The sequence below is a fragment of the Erinaceus europaeus genome, chromosome 7 (genome assembly GCF_950295315.1).
Source record: "Erinaceus europaeus chromosome 7, mEriEur2.1, whole genome shotgun sequence".
Lineage (NCBI taxonomy): Eukaryota > Metazoa > Chordata > Mammalia > Eulipotyphla > Erinaceidae > Erinaceus > Erinaceus europaeus.
In genome coordinates this window covers 109103685-109127294 of record NC_080168.1, presented here as the reverse complement: position 1 = coordinate 109127294, position 23610 = coordinate 109103685, and the positions used below count along the sequence as shown (strand labels likewise).

The 23610-nt window shown below is 36.5% G+C and overlaps 1 protein-coding gene and 1 pseudogene across 1 annotated transcript; both read right to left on the bottom strand.

Annotated features, from left to right (window-relative positions):
- Positions 1–796: 796 nt before the first annotated feature.
- Positions 797–1750, bottom strand: LOC103109227 (olfactory receptor 6C2-like). The gene has a single exon (XM_007518270.2). The coding sequence runs from the start codon at positions 1748–1750 to the stop codon at positions 797–799; it is 954 nt and encodes a 317-aa protein (XP_007518332.2).
- Positions 1751–9607: 7857 nt separating this feature from the next.
- On the bottom strand, positions 9608–10566 carry LOC103109223 (olfactory receptor 6C2-like; annotated as a pseudogene).
- Positions 10567–23610: the final 13044 nt, after the last annotated feature.

The following is a 23610-nucleotide window of genomic DNA, read 5'->3' as shown; positions in this document are numbered from 1 at the left end:
ACTTGTGGTATGAGTTAGGAGGTAAATCAGAATCATGGGGACACACAGCCTGATTTCCAAAGGTGCACACCTGAAATCGCATGTCCTAATGCAATGATCTCTCTCTCTTTTTTTAAATATTTATTTTATTTATTTATTCCCTTTTGCTGCCCTTGTTGTTTTATTGTTGTATTTATTATTGTTGCTGTCATTGTTGGATAGGACAGAGAGAAATGGAGAGAGGAAGGGAAGACAGAGGGGGGAGAGAAAGATAGACACCTGCAGACCTGCTTCACCGCCTGTGAAGCGACTCCCCTGCAGGTGGGGAGCCGGGGTTCGAACCGGGATCCTTATGCCTGTCCTTGTGTTTGCGCCACCTGCACTTAACCCGCTGCGCTACAGCCCGCCTCCTGATATTTCTCTTTTTAAACATAAAAATGTGCTATGAATAGGTTCACTGTTAGCAGACTCATCAATTTTCAAATGGACACCTATTTAAAAAATTATAAATATTTTTATTTTTGCATTCTTTTAGTTCATGTTTGCATAGATAACAGATGGACAGAAATTGCACAGGTGACATATGCTGCATAAATAAACATATAATGATACTAGAAATAGAGATATACATATATAGAAATAGATCTATCAAAGACATAACTACTGATTTTGAACGTTTTCTGTTCTAGTTCACTTTAAAAAAAACATAAGGGATAGGCTACTAGAAAGAGGAAAGAGTGATGTTATCATGGCTGATATATATATCAGGAAGAGGTAAAATTAGAGGATAAACTAAGGAAAGTATAATAAAGGGCACTTATTTCAACACACATCTAATTCCCTTAGAGGAGTACAGCCTTTTCACCAAGTCTTTCAAAGCCTGAATTACTTGTTTGTTTCTCAAAGTATAAATGAATGGATTTAACATTGGGGAGACAGAAGTGCTTAATAACGTAACATCCTTATTGGTGGTCAGTTCATCTTTTGCTGATGGTTTGACATATATAAACATACAGCTGCCATAGGTAATGGAAACCACAATCATGTGGGAAGAGCAGGTAGAAAATGCCTTTTTCCTTTGCTGGGCAGAGGGGAATCTTAGAATCGCTAGGATTATACTGACATAGGACCACACCACAAAAATCAAAGTCACTATCAGGATAAAGGCAGAACTAACAGTATCCATGTTATCTAAGAACCTTGTATCTGAACAAGAGATCTTTAGCATAGGTTTATCATCACAGACAAAATGATCAAGGACATTAGAGTCACAGAATTCCAAACCCTGTAACACAATAATTAGTGGAACTATTATAAGTAGGGCAATTGTCCAACAACACAAGACAAGCCTTTTGCACACCTTGTAGTTCATGATGGTCGCATAATGCAAGTGTTTGCAGATGGCTACATATCGATCATAAGACATAACAGTCAAGAGATAAAAGTGTGTTACTTCAAACAGATACATAAAAAATACTTGACATAGACAAGCACTATAGGTAATGGTCCCGTCACCTGTTGACAGACTGTACAAAAATCTAGGCATGGTGACAGTTGTGAATGAGATTTCCAAGAAGGAAAAATTTTGGAGAAAATAGTACATGGCAGTTTGAAGGTTGGAGTCCACTGTTGTGAGGATGATGATGATCAGGTTTCCAATCACACTTAGCACGTAGGCAATAAGCAGATATATAAAAATCAGAATCTTCATGTGTGGGTCATCTGTCAGTCCCAGGAGGATGAATGTGGTTATGGCTGTATGGTTTCTCATTTCTAGCTTCTGCAGTCCTCTTAGCCTGCGTATCAACTGAGAGACATGAAACTCAGACTGGGATTTTGGTTAACTGAGCAAGCAATGTAGTCCATTATTTATTTTTGTTTTCAAACAATTCATGCTCCTAGGTTTTTTTGTTTGTTTATTTATTTATTTGTTTGTTTTTTAACCAGAGCACTGTTCAGCTCTGGCTTACAGTGATGCGGGAGACTGTACCTGGGGCTTTGGAACCTAAGGCATGAGAACCTCTTAGCAGAATCATTATGCTATCTCCCATCTGTCCACTTTTAGTTTCATAATGTGTAATTCAGTTGAATTGAAACACTTTGTTTTTAAATGTTATGACCACAACACACAGGAAACATACATTCTTAAATTAGAATCAGCTTTTTATATGCATATACTTATTTAAGCAAACTTATTACAAAATAGCCAAATTTAGCTGTCCTACTCTCATGTTTATTCTTCTCTCTCAATAAAAATAATAATTATGTATAACATTACATAATTTTAACATTTCAAATAGGTCATCACTTTCGACTAAAAAAATTAAGAACCTTGAGCTTGTACTTCCAAAATACATATAGTGATTTAAGCTATTTTGATTTCAACTAAAAAAAAATTGATAGGTGAATATCTCTCCTGATAACACACTCCTCTCAAAACATATGTCATCATAAAGGCCTGGGATCAGGAAGCCTCCAGAGATGGTGGAGCTGTGATGTGTACTTCTTGCTGTCTGCTCATGTTTTTCATTCTTTCTCAATCTCTCTCTCCCCACCCCCAGCCAGAAAAATAATGAAAATCGGGTCCTAGGGACAATTCAGCAGTACTATATGTGCAAAGCCACAGGTATATTTTCTGGCATCACATTAAAAGTGAGAAAGAAATAAAATATATTAAAAAACATAAGGTTTTGCCAATACCCATGTACAGTGTAGAAGCAATTACAGAAGCCAGACCTCCCACCTTCTGTTCCCCATTCTCCCAGAAGGATAAAGAACAGAAAAGCTTCCAATGGAGAGGATGGGATGCGGAACTCTGGTGGCAGGAATTGTGTGGAATTGTACCCCTCTTATCCTATGGTCTCGTCAATCATTATTAAATCAATAAAAAGAAACCATAAGGTCTGTTAAGGTTTATTTCAAGAGTAAACTAGGCAAATATTAGAATCTTTTCTCACATTGTCTCCATGAATTAAATTGCTATTTGAATGTTAATTGTATCTATTAATGTTAAATATATACTTTTATCCTAGAAGATTATTCTATTTATACATTTTTAAAAATCCAATCATTCTAATTTCTTTGAGAACTGGCCAGTATACCTATGTTCCTCTATATACTTTTCTGAACATTCCTGTTCATGCCATCAGTTTAATTTAGCGTTTACCATTTGGTGACTAAAAATTTAGTCATGAGTGCTCTATCTATAGATCTGATTCTGAAAGTTTTACATGCCCTCAGATTGGACAGTTAGTTACACAATTCCAAATTTTTGCATCACTACAACTTCTGTCTGAAATTATTAGCTACACTAAAGTGAAAATCAAATATTTATTGGCCCATAATTTTTGTTATTTGTTTGTTTGTTTGTTTTTTCCTCCAGGGTTATCGCTGGTGCTTTGTGCCTGCACTATGAATCTACTGCTCCTGGTGGCCACCTTTTTCCCCATTGTTGTTGTTGAGGTCATTATTGATGCTGTTGTTTATGTTGTTGTTGGATAGGACAGAGGGAAGTTGAGAGAGTAAGGGATGGTAGATGGGGGGAAGAAAGATAGACACCTGTAGACCTGTTTAACTACTTGTGCGGTGATCCCCCTGCAGGTGGGGACATAAGGGCTTTTACTGGGATCCTTGCACAGGACCGTGTGCTTCACACTATCTGTGCCTTACCCAGTGTGCTACTGACAGGCCCCATTATTGCCCTATATTTGTAAGGTGAATAAAGCTATAGTTCTTTTTGCCATATATATGCCCTAGAAAGTTATTTACATCAAATATAGCCTCATACAATTATTGAATCTCTTTGTAATTTGGGAAAAATTTTTATGCTTTTCATACGTAGGGTTGTTAATTTTATTGTGATAGAATTGTAGGAAGAAAAACTCTTAAGACATACAGTGTTACATCAACCAGTTAACATGAACTATCCATCTGTAAAAATCCTCATCTAATAAATGTGATAAACATCTTTAATATTATTCAATTTTATGATTTATTCTGACCCTCTATTTTAATATTTTGCTTATCTATTGTTGTTGGATAGATACTGAGAGAAATGAAGTGAGAAGGGGGAGATAACAGAGGGAGCAGGAGACACCTGCAGCACTGTATCACCACTTGTGAAGTTTCCCTCTGCAGGAGCAGACCAGGGGCTTGAACCCAGGTCCTTGCACATTTTAATATGTGCACTCAATGCACAGCCCAGCTTCGATAATAACCCTTTTGACCTCTTGCTCTGACACAGTCTACGCATTTAAGAAAAGTATTTAGCATATTTATTTATTTATTGGATAGAGGCAGGCAGAGAGAAACACAGAGGCAAGAGGCACATAGACAAGAAGAGAAAGAGCAACGTAAAGTGCTTGTGCATTGTGACTTGAGAACTCAAACAGGTGCGCCAAGTCCAGCCTCAAGCAGAGCCTTTGAAAATCACCTGAACATTAGCAGAATACTCCATGTGTTGCTACAGCATGTGCATGGATAGGTAACATGATTTCTTCAATATGATTTTAATCTTGCTACTGCACGAAGCACAAAATAGGCATAATCTGAGTTCATTCTAGATAACAATGTACCCTCAAAGTAGATGAAGTACATATTTTCAACTAAACTGGTAATATAAAAAGCCATTCTTTGTTTTTATCCTTGAGAACTGAACATACAGTCTCTAGCTACACATTCCTATTACTCACAGTAACCACCAAGAGTCCACAGTCAACAGGAAAGAGACAAAGGAATGACTTATCTGTGCTTTGTGGAAGCAATGAGCTGCTCTCAGATTGAGAGTATCAGCAAGCAGCCTAGCTGTCCAACAACAGATAAGTGGCCAAGAATGTTGTGATACATATATATATATATATATAATACTCAGCTATTAAGAATGATGAATTCACCTTGCTCACCTCATCTATATGGAACTTGAAGGAATCACGTTGAGTGAGATAAGCCATAAAGAGAAGAATGAATGTGGGATGATTTCTCTCATGAACAGGAGAGCAAACACAAAGTAGAACTTGGACTGAGTTTGGTGTGTTGCACCGAAGCAAAGGAGGACCTATGCTGGGGTGAGACTATTTTGCAGAAAACTCAGAAATTTTACACATGGACCAACAACTGTATTTACTGTAAACCCTTAATCGTAATAAAAATTAAAATAAATAATAAAAATAATATTAGTTAAATATTAATCATAAGACGAAATGGGGGTTGGGGCAATTGGTAGTGCAGCAGGTTAAGCGCACAGTACGTAGTGCAAGGAGCCTCGCAAGGATCCCAGTTCCAGCCCTAGGCTCCCCCACTTTCCGGGGGGGTTGCTCCACAAGTGACTTTCTCTCCCCTCATCTATCTTTCACTTCTCTCTCAATTTCTCTCTGTTTTATCTAAAAAAAAAAAAAAAGAAGAAAAGAAAGAAAAAGAAAAATTTAAAAAATGGCCACAATACATTCATAGTGCAAGAATTGAGCCCCAGTGATAACCCTGGAGGCACAATAAAAATAAAAAAATAAAAGCAATAAAAAATAAATAACACTGACTGTGGCTGAACAGTTGCACACCCTGTAAGGCACTCACATTACTACACATGAAGGCATAGCTCCAGGTTCTGGCTCCCCACCAGCAGTGGGAGAAGCTTCACAAGTAGTGTAGCAATGCAACTGATATCTCACTTTCTCTGTCTCCCCTGGTATATTTTGCTCTCCATCAATTTTATTTAAAAGGTGGGTTATGGAGATTGGGTGGTGGGAATTGTGTAGAGTTGTACCCCTCCTACCTTATGTTTTTGTTCATTAATCCTTTCTTAAATAAGAAATTTAAAAAAAAAGTGGAAAAAAAAAAGATCATGGGAAGTGGCTGCTATACCATGCAAGGCACAATCCCTAGCAGCAGGAAACTTGTTGGCAATAAAATAAACTAATCAAATAATATACATTAGTAGAATGGTTCTAAAGTGAGTGTAGCCTAGGATATTCCTAGCTATGACCATGGACTGTGAGCTCAGACTGACAGGGACTCTGACATTACACAGGTTCCTATCTAAGTAAATCTAAGTAGACAGTTATGCGACTAAGGCATAACAGCTTTCTTCATTGTTTAAGAATTAAATTATTTTATGAATATTAATTACTATGTTAAATAGTGGTCATTTCAGGAATAATTACTGACTCTCTTAATTAAACTTTTTATTGAAGATCTGGTATTTATTAATGTATAAATCAGACATAGCAATGACTTCGATCACCGCAAAATTATGAATTATTTCTATGCAGAATATTTCTCAGAATACCTGTATCTAATTATTTCAATTATTTGCCTTGTCTTATTTAGGAAAAGAGAAAGAGGTAAAAATGGAGAGTGAAAGCCAGACAGAGATGAACAAAAGGAATGAAGCTCCTTCTTAATAGTAGGGACTGTGCTAAAACCTGAGTCATGCACATGACTAAGCAGCACACTATCTATGGAGCTATTTTGTCGCCCCCCCTTTTTTCCTCAGTGATTTCTACTGACATCTTAATGGAGATACATATATGCCGTGGTAAATTAACAATTGGGGAAAATTACCATAGTAGAACTTCTGATTTCCATTTAAATTATTCTGTCCTAACAGGTATTCATAATTTCATTCAAAAGAGATTTTTTGGTACCATACAAGATTCTCCTTAGTACTCAATTAGTTAACTAGTGAACAGAAATACCTGAAAGACTCACTCTAATCTATGGTGATAAATATAATAAATATTTCCAATGAATAAATTTATATCATTTCATTTTTTAATAACAGGACTGGAAAGTTATTAATAATGCATAATCAAAATTCTCATATTCTTTTTAAACACAGAAACCTGACATTTGACTAATAACAAGGGAATGAAAAGTTGTTAAAGAAATCAACTGAGATTAACAACCAAAAGTATTTCTTCTTGTGGCTCACAATAATCGATTAGTAATTCTGATAGTCCCAAGAAGAACGTGGATTTTTAATTATACCTGCTCATAAAATCTTACAAGTTCCCACAATATTTGGAGAGTAGACATGTTAGCATCAAAGTTTCAGTAGCTCTTACCGAATAAAGATGCACTTGGGATAGTATATTCCAGTTTGAATATAAAAAGCAGTGTTTCCTGCCTAAGTACTGAAATCAAAATATATGTTTAAGAATTCAGAAAAAAGATAACTTTACTTGGGCATGACATTTTAGAAAATGAATGAAGAGAATTGATTTATTATCTTATATATACAGGGGTCATCTGTGTGACTAAAGGGCCTTTGGTGACCAGACTTCAGATGTCTATGTGGAGGGAGCCTGTCTGAGCTGAATATGCCAGCACTGAGTAGAAGCATGGAGCCTTGGGACCCACGTCCAGGGGGACCTGAACTGTCCCTAGTTTACTAGATAAATGGCCTGCTGAATAATATTAACTCTGGCAATTCTTATATTCAGATAAATCACAAACAGAATTAATTAATTAACTTATTTATTTATTTTTTATTTTTGCTTCCAGTGTTACTACAAGTGCTCAGTGCAGGTATTATTAATCCACTGCTCCTGGTAGCCATATTTTCCTTATATTTCTTTCCATTTTATTGGATAGGACAGAGAAATTGAGAGAAGCGGGGGAGACAGAGATAGAGAATGAAAGAGCAAGGGGAGTCGGGTGGTAGCATAGTAGGTTAAGTGCAGGTGACTCAAAGCACAAGGACCTGCTTAAGGATCCTGGTTTGAGCCCCCTGCTCCCCACCACAGGAGTCGCTTCATAGGCAGTGAAGCAGGTCTGCAGGTGTCTATCTTTCTCTCCCCATCTGTCTTCCCCTCCTCTCTCCATTTCATTCTGTCCTATGCAACAAAGAACGACATCAACAACAATAATAACCACAACAAGCTTACAACAATAAGGGCAACAAAAGGGGGGGGGACGGCCTCCAGGAGCAGTGGATTCATGGTGCAGGCACCGAGCCCCAGCAAACACCCTGGAGGAAAAAAAAATTACAAACAAACAACAACAATAAAAGAACCTGCTTCCTGCTTTTGTAGTTTCCTCCTTGCAGGTGGGGAGCCGGGGTTCGAACCAGGATCCTTATGCTGGTCCTTGTGCTTTGCGCCACCTGCGCTTACCCGCTGCGCTACAGCCCGACTCCCTGTCATCTTCTATCTACCTTACTTCACTTAATATAATGTCTTCCAGCATGTTACAAATGATAGGATTTTCTGGTTCTGCAATATAATGTTTATTTCCTCTTTATTGTAATATGCTGTATATATCAATACACAATACATTACATAATATGTTATAATACTGCACTATTCCATAGTAAGTATAGAACACATTACTTTTACCCATCATTCTCAGTCATTAGATCTGCTTCCATGCCATGGTTATTATAAATAATTCTGAAATAAATATGAGACTACACATATTTCCTCATGATCTTGATTACAATTCCTTTGAATACATAAGCAAGGATAAGTGTCACATTACTTTATTACTGTAACATTCCTATTGGAATTCTACCCTGTTACTCACTCAAGTCACTCCTATAATCAACTTTTTTTTAATCTTCTGAAAATTACTTTCTCTCTCCCCATCTCAGTGAGCTCAGTCCAGATAAGTTATGCTATGAAAATTCAAATCTTATAAGTAATAAATTCCTATTTTTCAACATCTCGTGATGATTATTGTTACAGAATATCATGTCATAAGAATCCTAAAGACTATAGCAACACCAAACTGCTAAGACAAGGGACTGAGAGATGACTCACCAGGTAAGGTAAGGTCCTTCTCAAGGGCATAGCCCAGTTTCAGGTCCCAGAACCACCTGAAAGTATTGATTTCCACATTGAAATAAAACCCTGAATAAATATAAAGCTACATTTTATATATGTAATCTATATAAAGTTTTTGACAAAAATAATCTCAAATCTAATATATTGAAACATGATAACATAATAATTTTTGACAAAAAACACATGTTAAACATAGGTGGGGATGTCAAGAGATCACTGTGTGTACCTGGCTCTAAGAGCAGCCCAGGTTCAAATCCAAAGTCCATCTGATACAGGCAGAAGCTATAGTGATGAATACAAACCCATATATATATATATATATATATATATATATATATATATATATATAATTTCACTGTTTCCATCCACTTTTCCATATACATATACATATACATATACATATACATATACATATACATATACATATACATATACATATACATATACATATACATATACATATACATATACATATGGAAAAGTGGATGGAAACAGTGAAATCACACATTTGAGAGACTACTCAAACTTAAATTTGGGTAAGATCTTCAGATCCCACCTGGGAAATCTTATAGCCAATAATTCTAAATGTTGTTTCTATCAGTGTCTTTTTTAATCAGATATCAATAGATGCATTTATCTATACAAATATGGGTGTGACTATAATTACTGATTTTCAAGCATCTTATCTACATATGCCTTTTTCAAAAAGAGAGAGAGAGAGTGAACAGTCTATCTGTAGGAAGAAAGACTACTTTGATTACCACTGACAGTGGTAAGGATGTAAGGAGCTATTTAGGTCAAGAAAAAGCTGAAGTGGGGGCATAGACTAAAGAAAGTGTGCCTTCACTCTCCTATTTCGTTATTCCTCTACCTCCTTGAGAGAAGCACAATTTTCTCATTAAGTCACTGAAGGCTTCTACCACTTGTTTGTTTCTAAGGGTATAAATAAATGGATTTAGCATGGGTGAGATGGAAGTTGTTAATATAGTAACCCCCTTATTAATGGCCATTTCATCTTTTGCTGAGGACTTGATATAAACAAAGATGCAGCTGCCATAGGAAATGGAAATCACAATCATGTGGGAAGAGCAGGTGAAAAAGGCTTTTGTCCTTTGCTGAGCAGAGGGGAATCTCAGAATTGTTCTGATGATATACAGATAGGACAGCACTACACACACAAGAGTCATGATGAAGATCACCACAGAAAAGAAAATAATCAGCTGCTCTAAGAGCCAAGTATCTGAGCATGAAATCTTTAGGATTGGGTTAGCATCACAAACAAAATGATCAATGGCATCAGAATCACAGAATGAGAAGCCTGTTAGTACCATAAGTGGAAGAAATAGGATGAGGAAGGTAGTTGTCCAACAGCAGAAGACAAGCCTTTTGCACACCTTGTGGTTCATGATGGTCACATGCATGAATGCAGGGGTTTACAGATGGCTACATACCGGTCAAAGGACATAGCAACCAGCAGGAAAAATTGAGTTATCCCAAACAAATATATAAAAAATAACTGGTATATACAAGCATTATAAGTAATGGTCCTGTCACCTGTTGATAGGCTGTACAAAAATCTAGGAATGCAGGCAGAAGTGAAAGAGACTTCTATGAAGGAAAAATTCTGGAGAAAAAAGTACATGGCAGTTTTCAGGCGAGGATCCAGTAATGTGAGCAGAATGATGGTCAGGTTTCCAGTTACACACAGCAAATAGGCAATAAGCATAAACACAAACAGCAGAACCTGTAGTTCTGGGTCATCTGTTAATCCCAGGAGGATGAATGTGGTCACTGCTGTGTGATTTCTCATTTGTGCTTTCATCTTTCTCCTAATTTCTGTGTAAAGCAATGATAAAACAAAAGAAGAAATGGATTGTTTTCAAATGAAATTTTACTTGACAAGAGAACTGATACATTTTAATTGGCTAATCACTATTTGAAATCATTCATGCTTGTTTTGTAACTTGATTCCTAAACATTTTGAATACAACATGTATTGATAAAGCAATTTTACATCACAGTCTGTTCAATACTTATATACATATATGCTTATACTATGATATATCTGAAATAAAATCCTCATAGTTGATAAAATGTAACTACTACCTAATGACACTTACTCTAACCTTTGGTAAAGATAAATACTAATATTATTTACTTATTTTTGTAACTAATTACATTCTCATTTTTAATTCTAATAATAAAATTATGTAAGTATATTTACAAATATCACCTCTATGCTTTGCTGCCATAATTAAGCCTATAATTAATCTGCAAATGACATGCCCTTACATGTTATCATAATTAACCTATTAGATCTTGTCTATTAGTTTCCCAAAAATTTTTGATCTCTTCTAATTTTTACTAGATATTCAGTCAGCTTCCTTGGTGTAAAACACAAAGAGAATGACATGAACATGTGATAAATATAACTAAAGGAATGTACTGTAGAATATTGTAAACAGCACCAAATAATATTCTAACAACTTCAGAAATTAATTCTTCTGAAGTAATCAATTCATAAATAATTTCTAATTTTGGTGGAAACGCAGACTATCAAATCCTTGGTGTCATTTTCAAGTCTCAGTGTTAAACATTTTCTGTTTCAAATTTAAAATATTTTTAGCTTAGCAGGTTAAAGAATAGACAGAGTTTATGCCCTGCACGTGTGAAACTGGGTTCAATTCCCACTATCATGTAAAAAGAACAAGTATTTCTTTATCTTGACCTCTCTTTCTTAAAACATAGATAATTTAATAATTTTGCTCATTTCTGAGCTACATTCCCCCCTCTAACAGTAATATATATGACTTCTAAGAAGACATTACACTAAAAATTTTTACCAAGAAAAATGTTTTCTGTGATATTAAAATGTAGTCATTTTTCTTGAATTTAAATGGTACTTTTACTTTAGTTTACAACATTCTATGCATATTATTTGCCTCATATCCTTATTTTTTATCTCTATTCCATGCTTCCAATTTCTCCTTTATGGGTTTCCCTCTCCCCTAGTCCATTCTCTGCTTTCTCTGTATCTTATGGAACATTCAACAGAATGTCATGGTTCACTTTTGTGTTTAAAATTTGTATAAGTGTCTCATGATCATTCTGACTGGATGACATCGGCTCCTGTAACTCTCCTATTTTGTGCACATTAGATTTTTTTTTATCACATTCTATTATGTTATGGGTAGGGTGTTATTGTATAAACTTCATATTTTTGCACCAGTAATGTTTATTGCCTTACTCCTTATTAGCTATCCTACCATCAAAAGTCAACATTTTTCTGCATACATTCAAAAAGTATTTTGCTCCTTGGTTTATCCTTACTTGAAACACTACTGACATCAATGATGTTTTCACTTAAGTTTACTGTTTCCCTAAGTCCAACACTGGAAAACTTGTTGCTGCTTTACTTCCTTTTGTATATGTCTGCTTAGTAGTACTGGAATTATAGAAAACAAATTTTAAAATATACTATATTACAGCAACCATTAACTCAGTCTAGAAAATTTCTAGTGCTGTGGTGCACCCGGTTCAACACATATAGTAGGAGGTTCAAGGACCTGGGCAAGGATCCGGGTTTCAGCCCGGCTCCCCACCTGCAGGGGGGATTCTTCACAAGCAGTGAAGCAGGTTTGCAGGTACCTCTCTGTCTCTCCTTTTCTATCTTCCCCTCCTCTCTCAATCTCTCTGTTCTATCCAATAAAACTGAAAAAATATCCACCAGAAGCAGTGGATTCGTAGTGTCAGCACTGATAATAAGAAAAGATTTTTTTCTTATACAATCGCTGATTTTTTTTTCTTGCCTCCAGGGTTATCTCTGGGGCTCAGTGCCTACATTACGAATCCACTGCTCCTGGCGGTCCTTTTTTTAAAATTTTTTGTTGTGGTTGTTGTTGGATAGGACAGAGATAAACTGAGAAAGGCGGGGGAGATAGAGTAAGAAAGAGAAAGACAGATTCCTGCAGACCTGCTTCAACACTTGTGAATGGACTCCCCTACCCACACCCCTCCGGTGGGGAGTCAAGAGCTGGAATCAGGATCTTTGTACTAGTCCTTGAACTTAATACTATGTGTGCTTAACCCTGTGTGTCACTGCCAAGCCCCCTACTTCTTTGTTTTGTTTTGTTTCGTTTTATTTGAAAGGATAGAGAGAAATTGAGAAGGGAGAATAAGATGGAGAGAAAGACACCTGCAGACCTGCTTCAACACTTGTGAAACATCCCTTTGCAGGTGGGGAAGCAGGGACTGGAACTCGGGTCCTTGTGCCAATCCTTGTACATAGTACTACGTGTACTTAATCGAGTGCACCACCACAGCCCCCCATCTTTGAATTTTCACTTTACCTTACTCAATCTCATTCCTTTCTCTGATTTATTTCCTCTCTCTCTCTCTCTCTCTTTCTCTCTCTTACTTGCTCTCCTATTTTGAAAAAGTCAACGTAGAGTAGTGAAGTCTTGGAGATAGAAAAAAAAGTAAAAAGCTTGAAAATGGTGAGATAGCACATGCAAGAAGCCAAAGTTCCAAAATGAAATCAACAAATCAATGAAATTCTAACGACAGATTAAACTAATTGTAGGCTGGAACTGCCTTACTTCTTTGTAGATACATCTGACAGTGGAATATTTACACCCATTGTTATCTATTTCCAATGACAGAATTGGTTCAATATCCATTCAAATGAAATGCTACGAGTGTGCTTATTTCACAAAAGAACACATTCTTGAATTTATTAGTTTTGCCCTGTGTTTTTCAGTGGAAATATACTTAATCACTTTGACATATTACTAGTAGTATTTTAAAATATGAGATTTACAAAGCTAAGCAATTCTTTTACTTTAATTATCTTCATTTATTGGATAGAGACAGCCAGAAATCAAGAGGGTGATAGAGAGGGAAAGAGACAGAGAGATACCTGCATCACTACTTCACCATTAACAAAGCTTCCTCCTGAGGTGGGGACCTGGGGTTCGAACCTGGGTCTTTGCCATTATAATACCTGCACCCAGCCGGGTGTGCCACCACCTAGCCCCTGCAAGCTAAGCAATTCTTTAATATAGCTCCACTTCTTTATTATTATTTTTATTTTCCCTTTTGTTGCCCTTGTTTTTTTTTCTCCTTTTTGTTGTTGTAGTTGTTAGATAGGACAGAGAGAAATGGAGAGGGGAGGGGAAGACAGAGAGGGGGAGAGAAAGAGAGACACCTACAGACCTGCTTCACCGCTTGTGAAGTGACACACCTGCAGGTGGGGAGCCGGGGGCTGGAACCGAGATCCTTATGCCAGTCCTCGCACTTTGCGCCAGGTTTGCTTAACCTGCTGCACTACTGGCCGACTCCCCATAGCTCCAATTCTTACGACTTTTAAACTGCTCTCCTCTATTGCCTCCTCTTTCCTATTTTTCATTCTTCTTTCAACAAATCATATCTTTGCATTATTCAAACTAATTTGGCCAAGGTCACCGCTTTCTCTAACTTTCTAACCTATTAAAAACACCTTTGTCTTAGTTTAAATAAAGCTTACTTTATATTTTATTTTATTTAGTTTTGCATTATTTTTTGCCTTCACGGTTTTCGCTGGAGTTCGTTGCAAGCACTACGAATCCACTGCTCTTGATGACTATTCTTTCCACTTTATCGGATAGGACCACGAGAAATTGAAAAGGGGGCGCGCAGAGAGGGATAGAGAAAGACACCTTCAGACTTGCTTCACTGCTTGTGAAGCTTCTCCCCTACAGGTGGGGAATCCCGGCCTAGAACCCAGATCCTTGCGCTGGTCCTTGCACTTAACACCACCCACCTCTCTAAAGCTTAATTGTCACGGTTCCACACACATAGATTTTCTTCTATTCCCTTTAAAATATTTTTATCATGAACCCTTATAATCTTCTCTTATCACCTCAGTGAAAGTTACTACATTTTAAAACATCTACATTATATTTTCTTTTAAAAACTTTATTCTTATTTTAATTATAATTTTATGCATAATACTGATATAGTGTCATCTTGGAAATACTTATCCAGAATGTATTTCTCAGGGGTACAATTTCATATCTTCTCATAGCAGGTGTCAGCACAGCTTACCCACCACCAAAGTGTCATCCCTTTCACTATCAGTTATCTTTTCTACACTTTGTTTCCTCTTCTTAGAATATTCTTTTTTAAAAATTGTATTTATGGGAGTCAGGCAGTAGCACCACAGGTTAAGCACAGGTTGGCACAAAGCTCAAGAACTGGTGTAAGGATCCGGGTATGAGCCCCAGGCTCCCCACCTTCAGGGGAGTAGCTTCACAAGCAGTGAAGCAGGTCTGCAGGTGTCTTTCTCTCCCCCTCTCTGTCTTCCCCATCCTTATCCATTTCTCTCTGTCGTATCCAACAACAATGGCATCAATAACAACAATAATAACTACAACAGTAAAACAACAAGGGCAACAAAAGGGAATAAATAAATATTTTAAAAAATTGTATTTATATTGGGAGGTTAATGGCTTGCAGTGCAGTCAATGAAACTAGGTACAACCCTCACCTTCCAGTACAGGTGTCCTGGTGTCTGACAGATGCTTGCTCCCCTCACCTTAGGGCACCCTCCCACATTATACACCAGGATATATATATTTTTTATTTTAATTGCCTCCATGGTTATTGCTAAGGCCCAATGCCTGCACAATGAATCTACTGTTCCTGATGTAGATTTTCCCCTTTTCTTTTATATGACAGTTTAGTGAGAAATTGATATGGTAGGTGGAGAAAGAAGAGGAAAAAGAATCACATCTGCAGTAGTGCTTTCCCACTTTTGAAACTTCCTCCCTGCAAGTGGGGATTAGGGTTTTGAAACTGGGTCTTTATGCATGGTGATGTGTGTGCCCAATCCAGTAATGTGTGTGCCCAATCCAGTGAGCTACCTCCCAGAACCCCTAAAATATTCTTATAAGTATTGTGACCTCAAATAGGCTGATGGCTAAATTTGTAAATATAGGGCAAATGCACTTTTAGTATCTGGACTTACTCAGTTTACATCTAGAAAGATAGATAGATGATAGATAGATAGATAGATAGATAGATAGATAGATAGATAGATAGATTTTTAAGAAAGGGAAAACATAAATTAAAACTTGGACTGAATTTGGAGTATTTCACCAGAGCAAAGGAATCTGGTGCATGATGGTGTTGAAGAACGCAAGCTGGAGGTAAGAGCGTTTTGCTGACACCTATCATGGGGAGATGAGAAATTGTACCCATAATACAGCAGCTGTATTATAAACCACTACCCATTAATAAAATGATAAAATCATCACTAAGGTACTTATATCAATGACATTTTCTTAATTTTATATAAATTATACCAATAAAACTTCCAATAATATGTTACCCTAGTGCCAAGTTAATTACATTTATTTTCTCCAAAAAATTAAACTTGACATTATATATATATTCTAAAAATTCAAAGAACCATTATATATAAAATGTCATATTTCAAATTCAGGATGTGAAATACTCATCTCACAATCAGGAGCTCTTTTATAGGAGTCCAAATAAGTTGACTTTCTGAAACAAACCAAGAAGATTCTCAAACCTTTAAAACATCTGTGTGGTATCCTAAACTGTGCCCCATGTTCTAAGTCACTTCTTCTCTGTTAAATAGATATTAATGCATTCTTTGATAAAGTAAATAATTTCAGGTGCATTTTTCATTTTGCATATTTATAGGAGTTATTTGCAATAAACTATTGTACTGATCATGAATTATAATGTTAATTTGACATTCTTTTGTTCCCCATCTAATGGTTTAGAACACATGTTTTTGACATGTGAGTACAATCTTTTATCTCCCCCTGATAGGTGTCTACACACCATTTCCACCACCAATTTAGGACCTTCATCATTGTGCACTGAGTCCCCAATCTAATGGAGAAAATAGTTGTATCTCTAAAACTTTTGTTGGGAGGTGGGAGCATGGGGACATAGATCTTTGGTACTAAGTCTAATGTGGAACTGTACACTGTAATCTTACAATCATGCAACCTATTATTAATCCCAAATAAAAGTAGAAAATAGATACCTTGGTATAAACTATTAATTAAAATGTTATATTGTAGGGCAGATACATCTAATTATGTAAAAAAATCATTCTCTAGGTGAGAAAATAGTATAGTGGTTATGAAAAAAACTTTTTTACTTTTATTTTTATTTATTTATTTTCCCTTTTGTTGCCCTTGTTGTTTTTCATTGTTGTTGTGGTTATTATTGTTATTTATGTTGTCATTGTTGAATAGGATAAAGAGAAATGGAGAGAGGAGGGGAAGACAGAGAGAGGGAGAGAAAGACACCTGAAGACGTGCTTCACCGCCTGTGAAGAGACTCCCCTGCAGGTGGGGAGTAGGGGGCTCGAACTGGGATCCTTCAGCCGGTCCTTGAGCTTCACACCACGTGCGCTTAACCCACTGCGCTAATGTCTGACTCCCACAAAAGACTTTTTAAAAAATTTCACCAGAGGTGTTGGGGAGATAGCATAATGGTTATGCAAAAGTCGCTTATGCCTGAGGCTCCAAGGTTCCATCCAGTTCAATCAATCCCTAGCACCACCCCTGGCCAGAGCTAAGCAATGTCCTGGTCTCTCTCTCCCTCTCTCTCTGGAAAAAAAAAAATTAAATAAATAATAAGATTTTTTTTTTATTATTTAACCAGAGCACTGGTCAGTTTGGGTTTATGGTCGTTGTGGGGATTGAGTGAGCTCTCTGAGCCTCAGTCATTCAAGTCCATTATGGTCTCTCTTCTGTCCAGCAAAGATTTCTATGGCTGAGGCTCTGAGGTCTGAGCTCCACTTTCCTCTAAGCCAATGCTGTGCAGTGCTCTGGTTAAAATACGCTTTCAGTAAAAATTATCAGTCTCCAGTGAATATTCACAAATTCATTCTAGACATACTTTTGAGGAATTATTATAGGACTGGTAGCTCTAGCAAATTAGAAGATAAAGAAATAGGCAGAAATTGACCATCTTTGCTAATGTATATAATAAAAATTTTAATGAGTTTAATTATGACACATTTCATTGTTTGGAACACAATATCAAAAACAAATCTTCTTATATTTGGTTATGAAAATTGAATATTAATAACTAAGTTTCAAAGATAAAAAAACCTGATAATCAGACCAAGAGAATAGAATATTGAATCAAGAAAGAAACAAATTACCAAACTTAAGTCATACTTACTATTAAGAAGAACAGTAATGGTTTTAAGTGAAATACGCACTTTTGAAGTGTCCTGAAAAAACTAAAGGTGTAAGTAGAATCAAAAAATTCATAAATGCTTACTCTCAGAGTAACTTACACGTCCCCTTAACAACTGTGGAGACTAGATTTACTATCTAAATTTTCAATAGTTATAGTCATACACGCACAACCTTTGGAATCCCTATTCCAATTTAGATCTAGAAAGGGAATTCTTTGTCCCAGACTGACATGATTACATATTTATTTTAAATTCTCTTGCCAGTGTAAGGTGATTTTAGAAGATAAAAAATGCATATATCGCTGAGCATAGGTAGGTATTTCACATAATAAATGAGTGGCTATTACTGAAATCTATGGAAGTTTATGGACTGTGTAAATAAATAAATGCCCCTTTGTGACCAGAGTTCAAGCATTACTAATGAAAATAATATGAAGTGAATTTTGGCAAAGTCTAACAGAGGTGTCTGTGGGAGTCATGTCCTTAGAGTCTGAAATACAACAACTTTCCTAAACATATTTCAAATAAATACAACTGTGAAATCAAAGGGCAGAGTTATGGACATTACTGATTCCTACACTACAAAACAAAAACCAAAGATAAAAAATTTTTTAAATTTTAATTTTATTGGAAAAATATAAACTTAAAAGTCATATATGTCCCAGTCGCATTATTTTTCCCAGGGGAAAATTATTACCAAGAAAAACTGTCACTAAGGTTAGTTATTGGAGAGCTAGCATACATTTTCTACACAGTATAATTTCTACATTGGTAAATTGAGAGAGTAAAGATATTATAATTAAACTTATAAAATTTTGAGTAAGATTAGAAAGCATACTTACTGTAAAGCAGTAACCCCTTCTATAGAAAAGATCATTATTAAAGCAAAACGTCTTTCCATAGAGTTGACTTTATTTTTTATTTTTGCCTCCAGTGTTTTTGCTGGGGCTCAGTGCCAGCTCTACAAATCCACTGCTCTTGGAGGCTATTTTCCCCTTTGTTGTGGTTGTTATTGTTATTGTTATTATAGCTGTTGTTGTTGTTGGATAGAACAGAGAGAAATCAAGAGAGGAGAGGAAGACAGGAGGAGAGAAAGACACCTGCAGACTTGCTTCACCACTTGTGAAGCGACCCACCTGCAGGAGGGGAGCTCTGGGGCTGGAATCAGGATCTTTATGCTGGTCCTTGAGCTAGAAATTCTGTCATGTGCGTTTAATCCATTGCGCTGCCGCCCAGCACCCACAGAGTTGAATTTTAAAGCATCTGAAAAGGGGAAAGAAGAGGCTGGGTTGTTGCACAACTGGTAAAGTGAGCAAGTTGTCATGTGCAAGGACGCAAGTTTGAGGCACCAGGCTGCCACATACAGGGAAAAATCTTCACAAGCAGTGCATCAGTCTCTTCTCTCTCCCCCTACTCACTCTTCCTCTGTCTCTGTCATAATAAAAAATAAGGAAAAAATAGTTGCCAGGAGTTATGGATTCATCCTGCAGGCACAGATCCCAAGCAATAATCCTGCTGGCAGGGAGAGAGGAGGTGGGGGAGGAAAGAAGGAAGTAAAATATCTCAGAAACCAAGAGAAATCTAACAACTGTGAATTTTTTAGGCTTCTATTAAAGAATATATTTTAAAAAAATAATTCAATGGAAATAACAGTGATACACAATTCTCCTAACAAAATACTCTTATTAAGAAAATACTATTGATAAAGGATATTTAATTTTAATATTGTGGAAGTAATGCTTAACAAGATAGTTGTTGTCGCATGGATATACTTTTTAACGCACCACAATAGATGTCTGCACACCACTCCCACCACCAAGAAAGTCCTCCTCCACCATCTTGTCTTGAGTATCCAATTTAAAATAAAATGGCTGCAAACTTTTTGTTTATTTGCAGTTATAAAGATTTCACATATGTTTAAAGCAAGAAATGACTTTATTTTTAGATATCAATAAGTTATCTTTTTAAAGAAATAGTAAGCATTAGGCAAATTTTAAAACAAAATCTAAACATCTATCATTATTAAACCTATTCAAAAATCTGCTATTTAAGCATAAATTCAGACATACAAATGTCTCCCATCCTTTCAAAGTTCTGCATTATTTCTATGTAGTTTATTTTCCAGAATACTTGTATTTAGCTGTCTCAGTGATATCTTTTCTTTGATATTAGAGTGGCAGAATAAAATGAGAGAGAAACAGAGGGTAGGAGAGAGAGAGAGAGGGAGAGAGGGAGGAAGAGAGAGAGACAGCAGTGAAATTTCCTTCAGTGCAGTGGGAGCCAGGTTCAAGCCTGGGTAAAGCATATAGCAGAGGCACACTGCTCACGTAAGCTATTTTGCGCCCACCCACCCCTTTTTTATGAATGATTTAGTAATGACTTACCCTAAGATAATAGTGCTGTGTTCCAAACAACTCCACCATCAATGTTCTGTGTCCCAAACTAACCATCACACTTCTTTTTTTTTATTATTTCTTTATTGGGGAATTAATTTTTTACATTCAACAGTAAAAACAATAGTTTGTACATGCATAACATTCCCCAGTTTCCCATATAACAATACAGCCCCCACTAGGTCCTCTATCATCCTTCATGGACCTGTATTCTCCCCACCCCCCCACCCCAGAGTCTTTTACTTTGGTGCAATATGCCAATTCCAGTTCAGGTTCTACTTGTGTTTTCTTTTCTTTTCTTTATTACTATTTATTATTTAAATTTATTTCTTTATTGGGCAATTAATGTTTTACATTCAACAGTAAATACAATAGTTTCTACATGCATAACATTCCCCAGTTTCCCATTTAACAATACAACCCCCACTATGTCATCTATCATCCTTCAAGGACCTGCATTCTCCCCACCTACCCACCCCAGAGTCTTTTACTGTGGTGCAATATGTGCCATATGTGTTTTCTTTCCTGATCTTGTTTTTCAACTTTGGCCTGAGAGTGAGATCATCCCATATTCATCCTTCTGTTTCTGACTTATTTCACTTAACATGAATTTTTCAAGGTCCATCCAAGATCAGCTGAAAACGGTGAAGTCACCATTTTTTACAGGTGAGTAGTATTCCATTGTGCATATATACCACAACTTGCTCAGCCACTCATCTGTTGGACACCTGGGTTGCTTCCAGGTTTTGGCTATTACAAATTGTGCTGCCAAGAACTTATGTGTACACAGATCTTTTTGGATGGATGTGTTGGGTTCCTTAGGATATATCCCCAGGAGGGGAATTGCAGGGTCATAGGGTAGGTCCATTTCTAGCCTTCTGAGAGTTCTCCAGACTGTTCTCCAAAGAGATTGGACCAATTTACATTCCCACCAGCAGTGTAGGAGGGTTCCTTTGACCCCACACCCTCTCCAGCATTTGCTGATGTTACCTTTTCTGATGTATGACATTCTCACAGGAGTGAGGTGATATCTCATTGTTGTCTTTATTTGCATTTCTCTGACAATCAGAGACTTGGAGCATTTTTTCATGTGTTTCTCGGCCTTTTGGGTCTCTTCTGTGGTGAATATTCTGTCCATGTCCTCCCCCCATTTTTGGATGGGGTTATTTGTTGTCTTGTTGTTGAGTTTGGCAAGCTCTTTATATATGTTGGTTATTAAACTCTTGTCTGATATATGGCATGTGATCTTCTCCCATTCTGTGAGGGGTCTCTTGGTTTGGGTAGTGGTTTCTTTTGCTGTACAGAAGCTTTTTAATTTGATGTAGTCCCATAGGTTTATGCTTGCCTTAGTCTTCTTTGTAATTGTATTTGTTTCATTGAAGATATCTTTAAAATTTATTCAGAAAAGAGTTCTGCCAATATTTTCCTCTAAGTATCTGATAGTTTGTGGTCTAACATCAAGTCCTTGATCCACTTGGAATTTATTTTTGTATTTGGTAAAATACAGTGATTCAGTTTCATTCTTCTGCATGTTTCAACCCATTGTTTCCAACACCATTTGTTCAAGAGACTCTGCTTTCCCCATTTAATAGTCTGGGCACCTTTGTCAAAGATTAGATGTCCATAGGTGTGGAGGCTCACTTCTGGGCTCTCAATTTTATTCCACTGGTCAGTGTGTCTATTCGTGTTCCAGTACCAAGCAGTTTTGATGACTCATCACACTTCCGACAAGGTCTAGGATGTGAGTTGACTACTTTTCTTCTTTTAAGATTATGTTTCAAATCTGTATATTCCATATATGAGTATAATCATCCATTAGTAGTCCTTCACTCACTTACTTCACTAAGCATAATCACCTCTAGTTCTATGCAATTTGTAACAAAAGACACAATATTTTCTTTTTTAATTGCTGAGTATTCAGTATGTTTGTAATAGTGTATGTTTGTTTTCTGTGGCTGATAGTGGTTCTGGGATTGAACTTTAAACTTGTGTTGCCTCAAAAATGAAAGGTTCTTTATATAACCATTACACTATCTCTGCAGTCACCCACTCATGATTTACTTATTTAGGTATTTATTTATATTTTTATCAGAGCACTGCTCAGCTCTAGTTTATGGCAGTGCTGGGAATTGAATCCGAGACTTGGAGCCTCAGGCATGAGAGTCTATTTGAATAACCATTATGCTATCTACCCTTGGTGCCCCATAATTATTTTACAGTTATTTGTGGATGGATGTTTAGGTTCCTTCCATATTGTGAATAATGCAGCTATAAACACAGGGGTGCATACGTCTCTTCAAATTAAGTGTCTTATGTCTTTAGGACAACTGCCTAGGAGTAGGACTACTGTATCATAAGGTGTTTCCATTTGACTTTGTTTAAGGATTCTCCATAACTTTCTCCATAGTGACTCCACCAGTTTGGCTTCTCACCAGAATACAACAGAGTTGCTCCTTTTCCACATCCTCTTCAGTACTTGTTGTTGCCTGTTTTGTTGATGAAAGTCATTATCACAGGTGTGAGGTGGGACCACAATGTGGTTCTATTTTGCATTTTTCTAATGATGAGTGACGAGTGAAGTGGAGCCTGTCTGCAGATGTCTGTAGGCCATGTGTAACTCATCTTTAGAGAACATTTTATTGACACACACCTTTTTTTTCTCAGTGCTTTCTAATAACATTGTTGTGTATAATAAAGCTATGCTATGGTATAGCTAAATATTGATTGTGAAACGTCCATAGTGGAAACAATAAATTCTGATTATCCATCACATTATTCAGTCCCAATGAATTCTTCAGGACATATTTTTCATATATATATAATATTCATATACTATATATTAGAGGCAGAAAGAGAGACAGTGAAAGAGACCACAACACCGAAACTTCCTTTGATGCAATGAATTCTAGGTAAACTTGGGTCATGTGCATGGCACACACCACACATCCAAGTGAGTTATTTCACTGGCCCAAAACCATATCATGTTTTCATTAGTACCAATCTTGTCAGTGAAGAGAAGACTCACCATAGTCTATATTAATTGATGTTATTAATTTCTAGTTAATTACACACATGTCACATTTCCACCCCAACAAAATAACAACAGAAATGGTGGATATTTTTGTCCAGAGTTACTAAATTTACCATATTTCTTTTAGATAAAGAAGCCTGGTATTTTACTTAGATCAAAGAAAGATTCAAATATTCTCATGACCACAATAACTGATTAGCA

Excerpts from the sequence above, each read along its gene's own strand:
- LOC103109227 (XM_007518270.2), bottom strand. The coding sequence starts at position 1,750 with ATGAGAAACCATACAGCCATAACCACATTCATCCTCCTGGGACTGACA.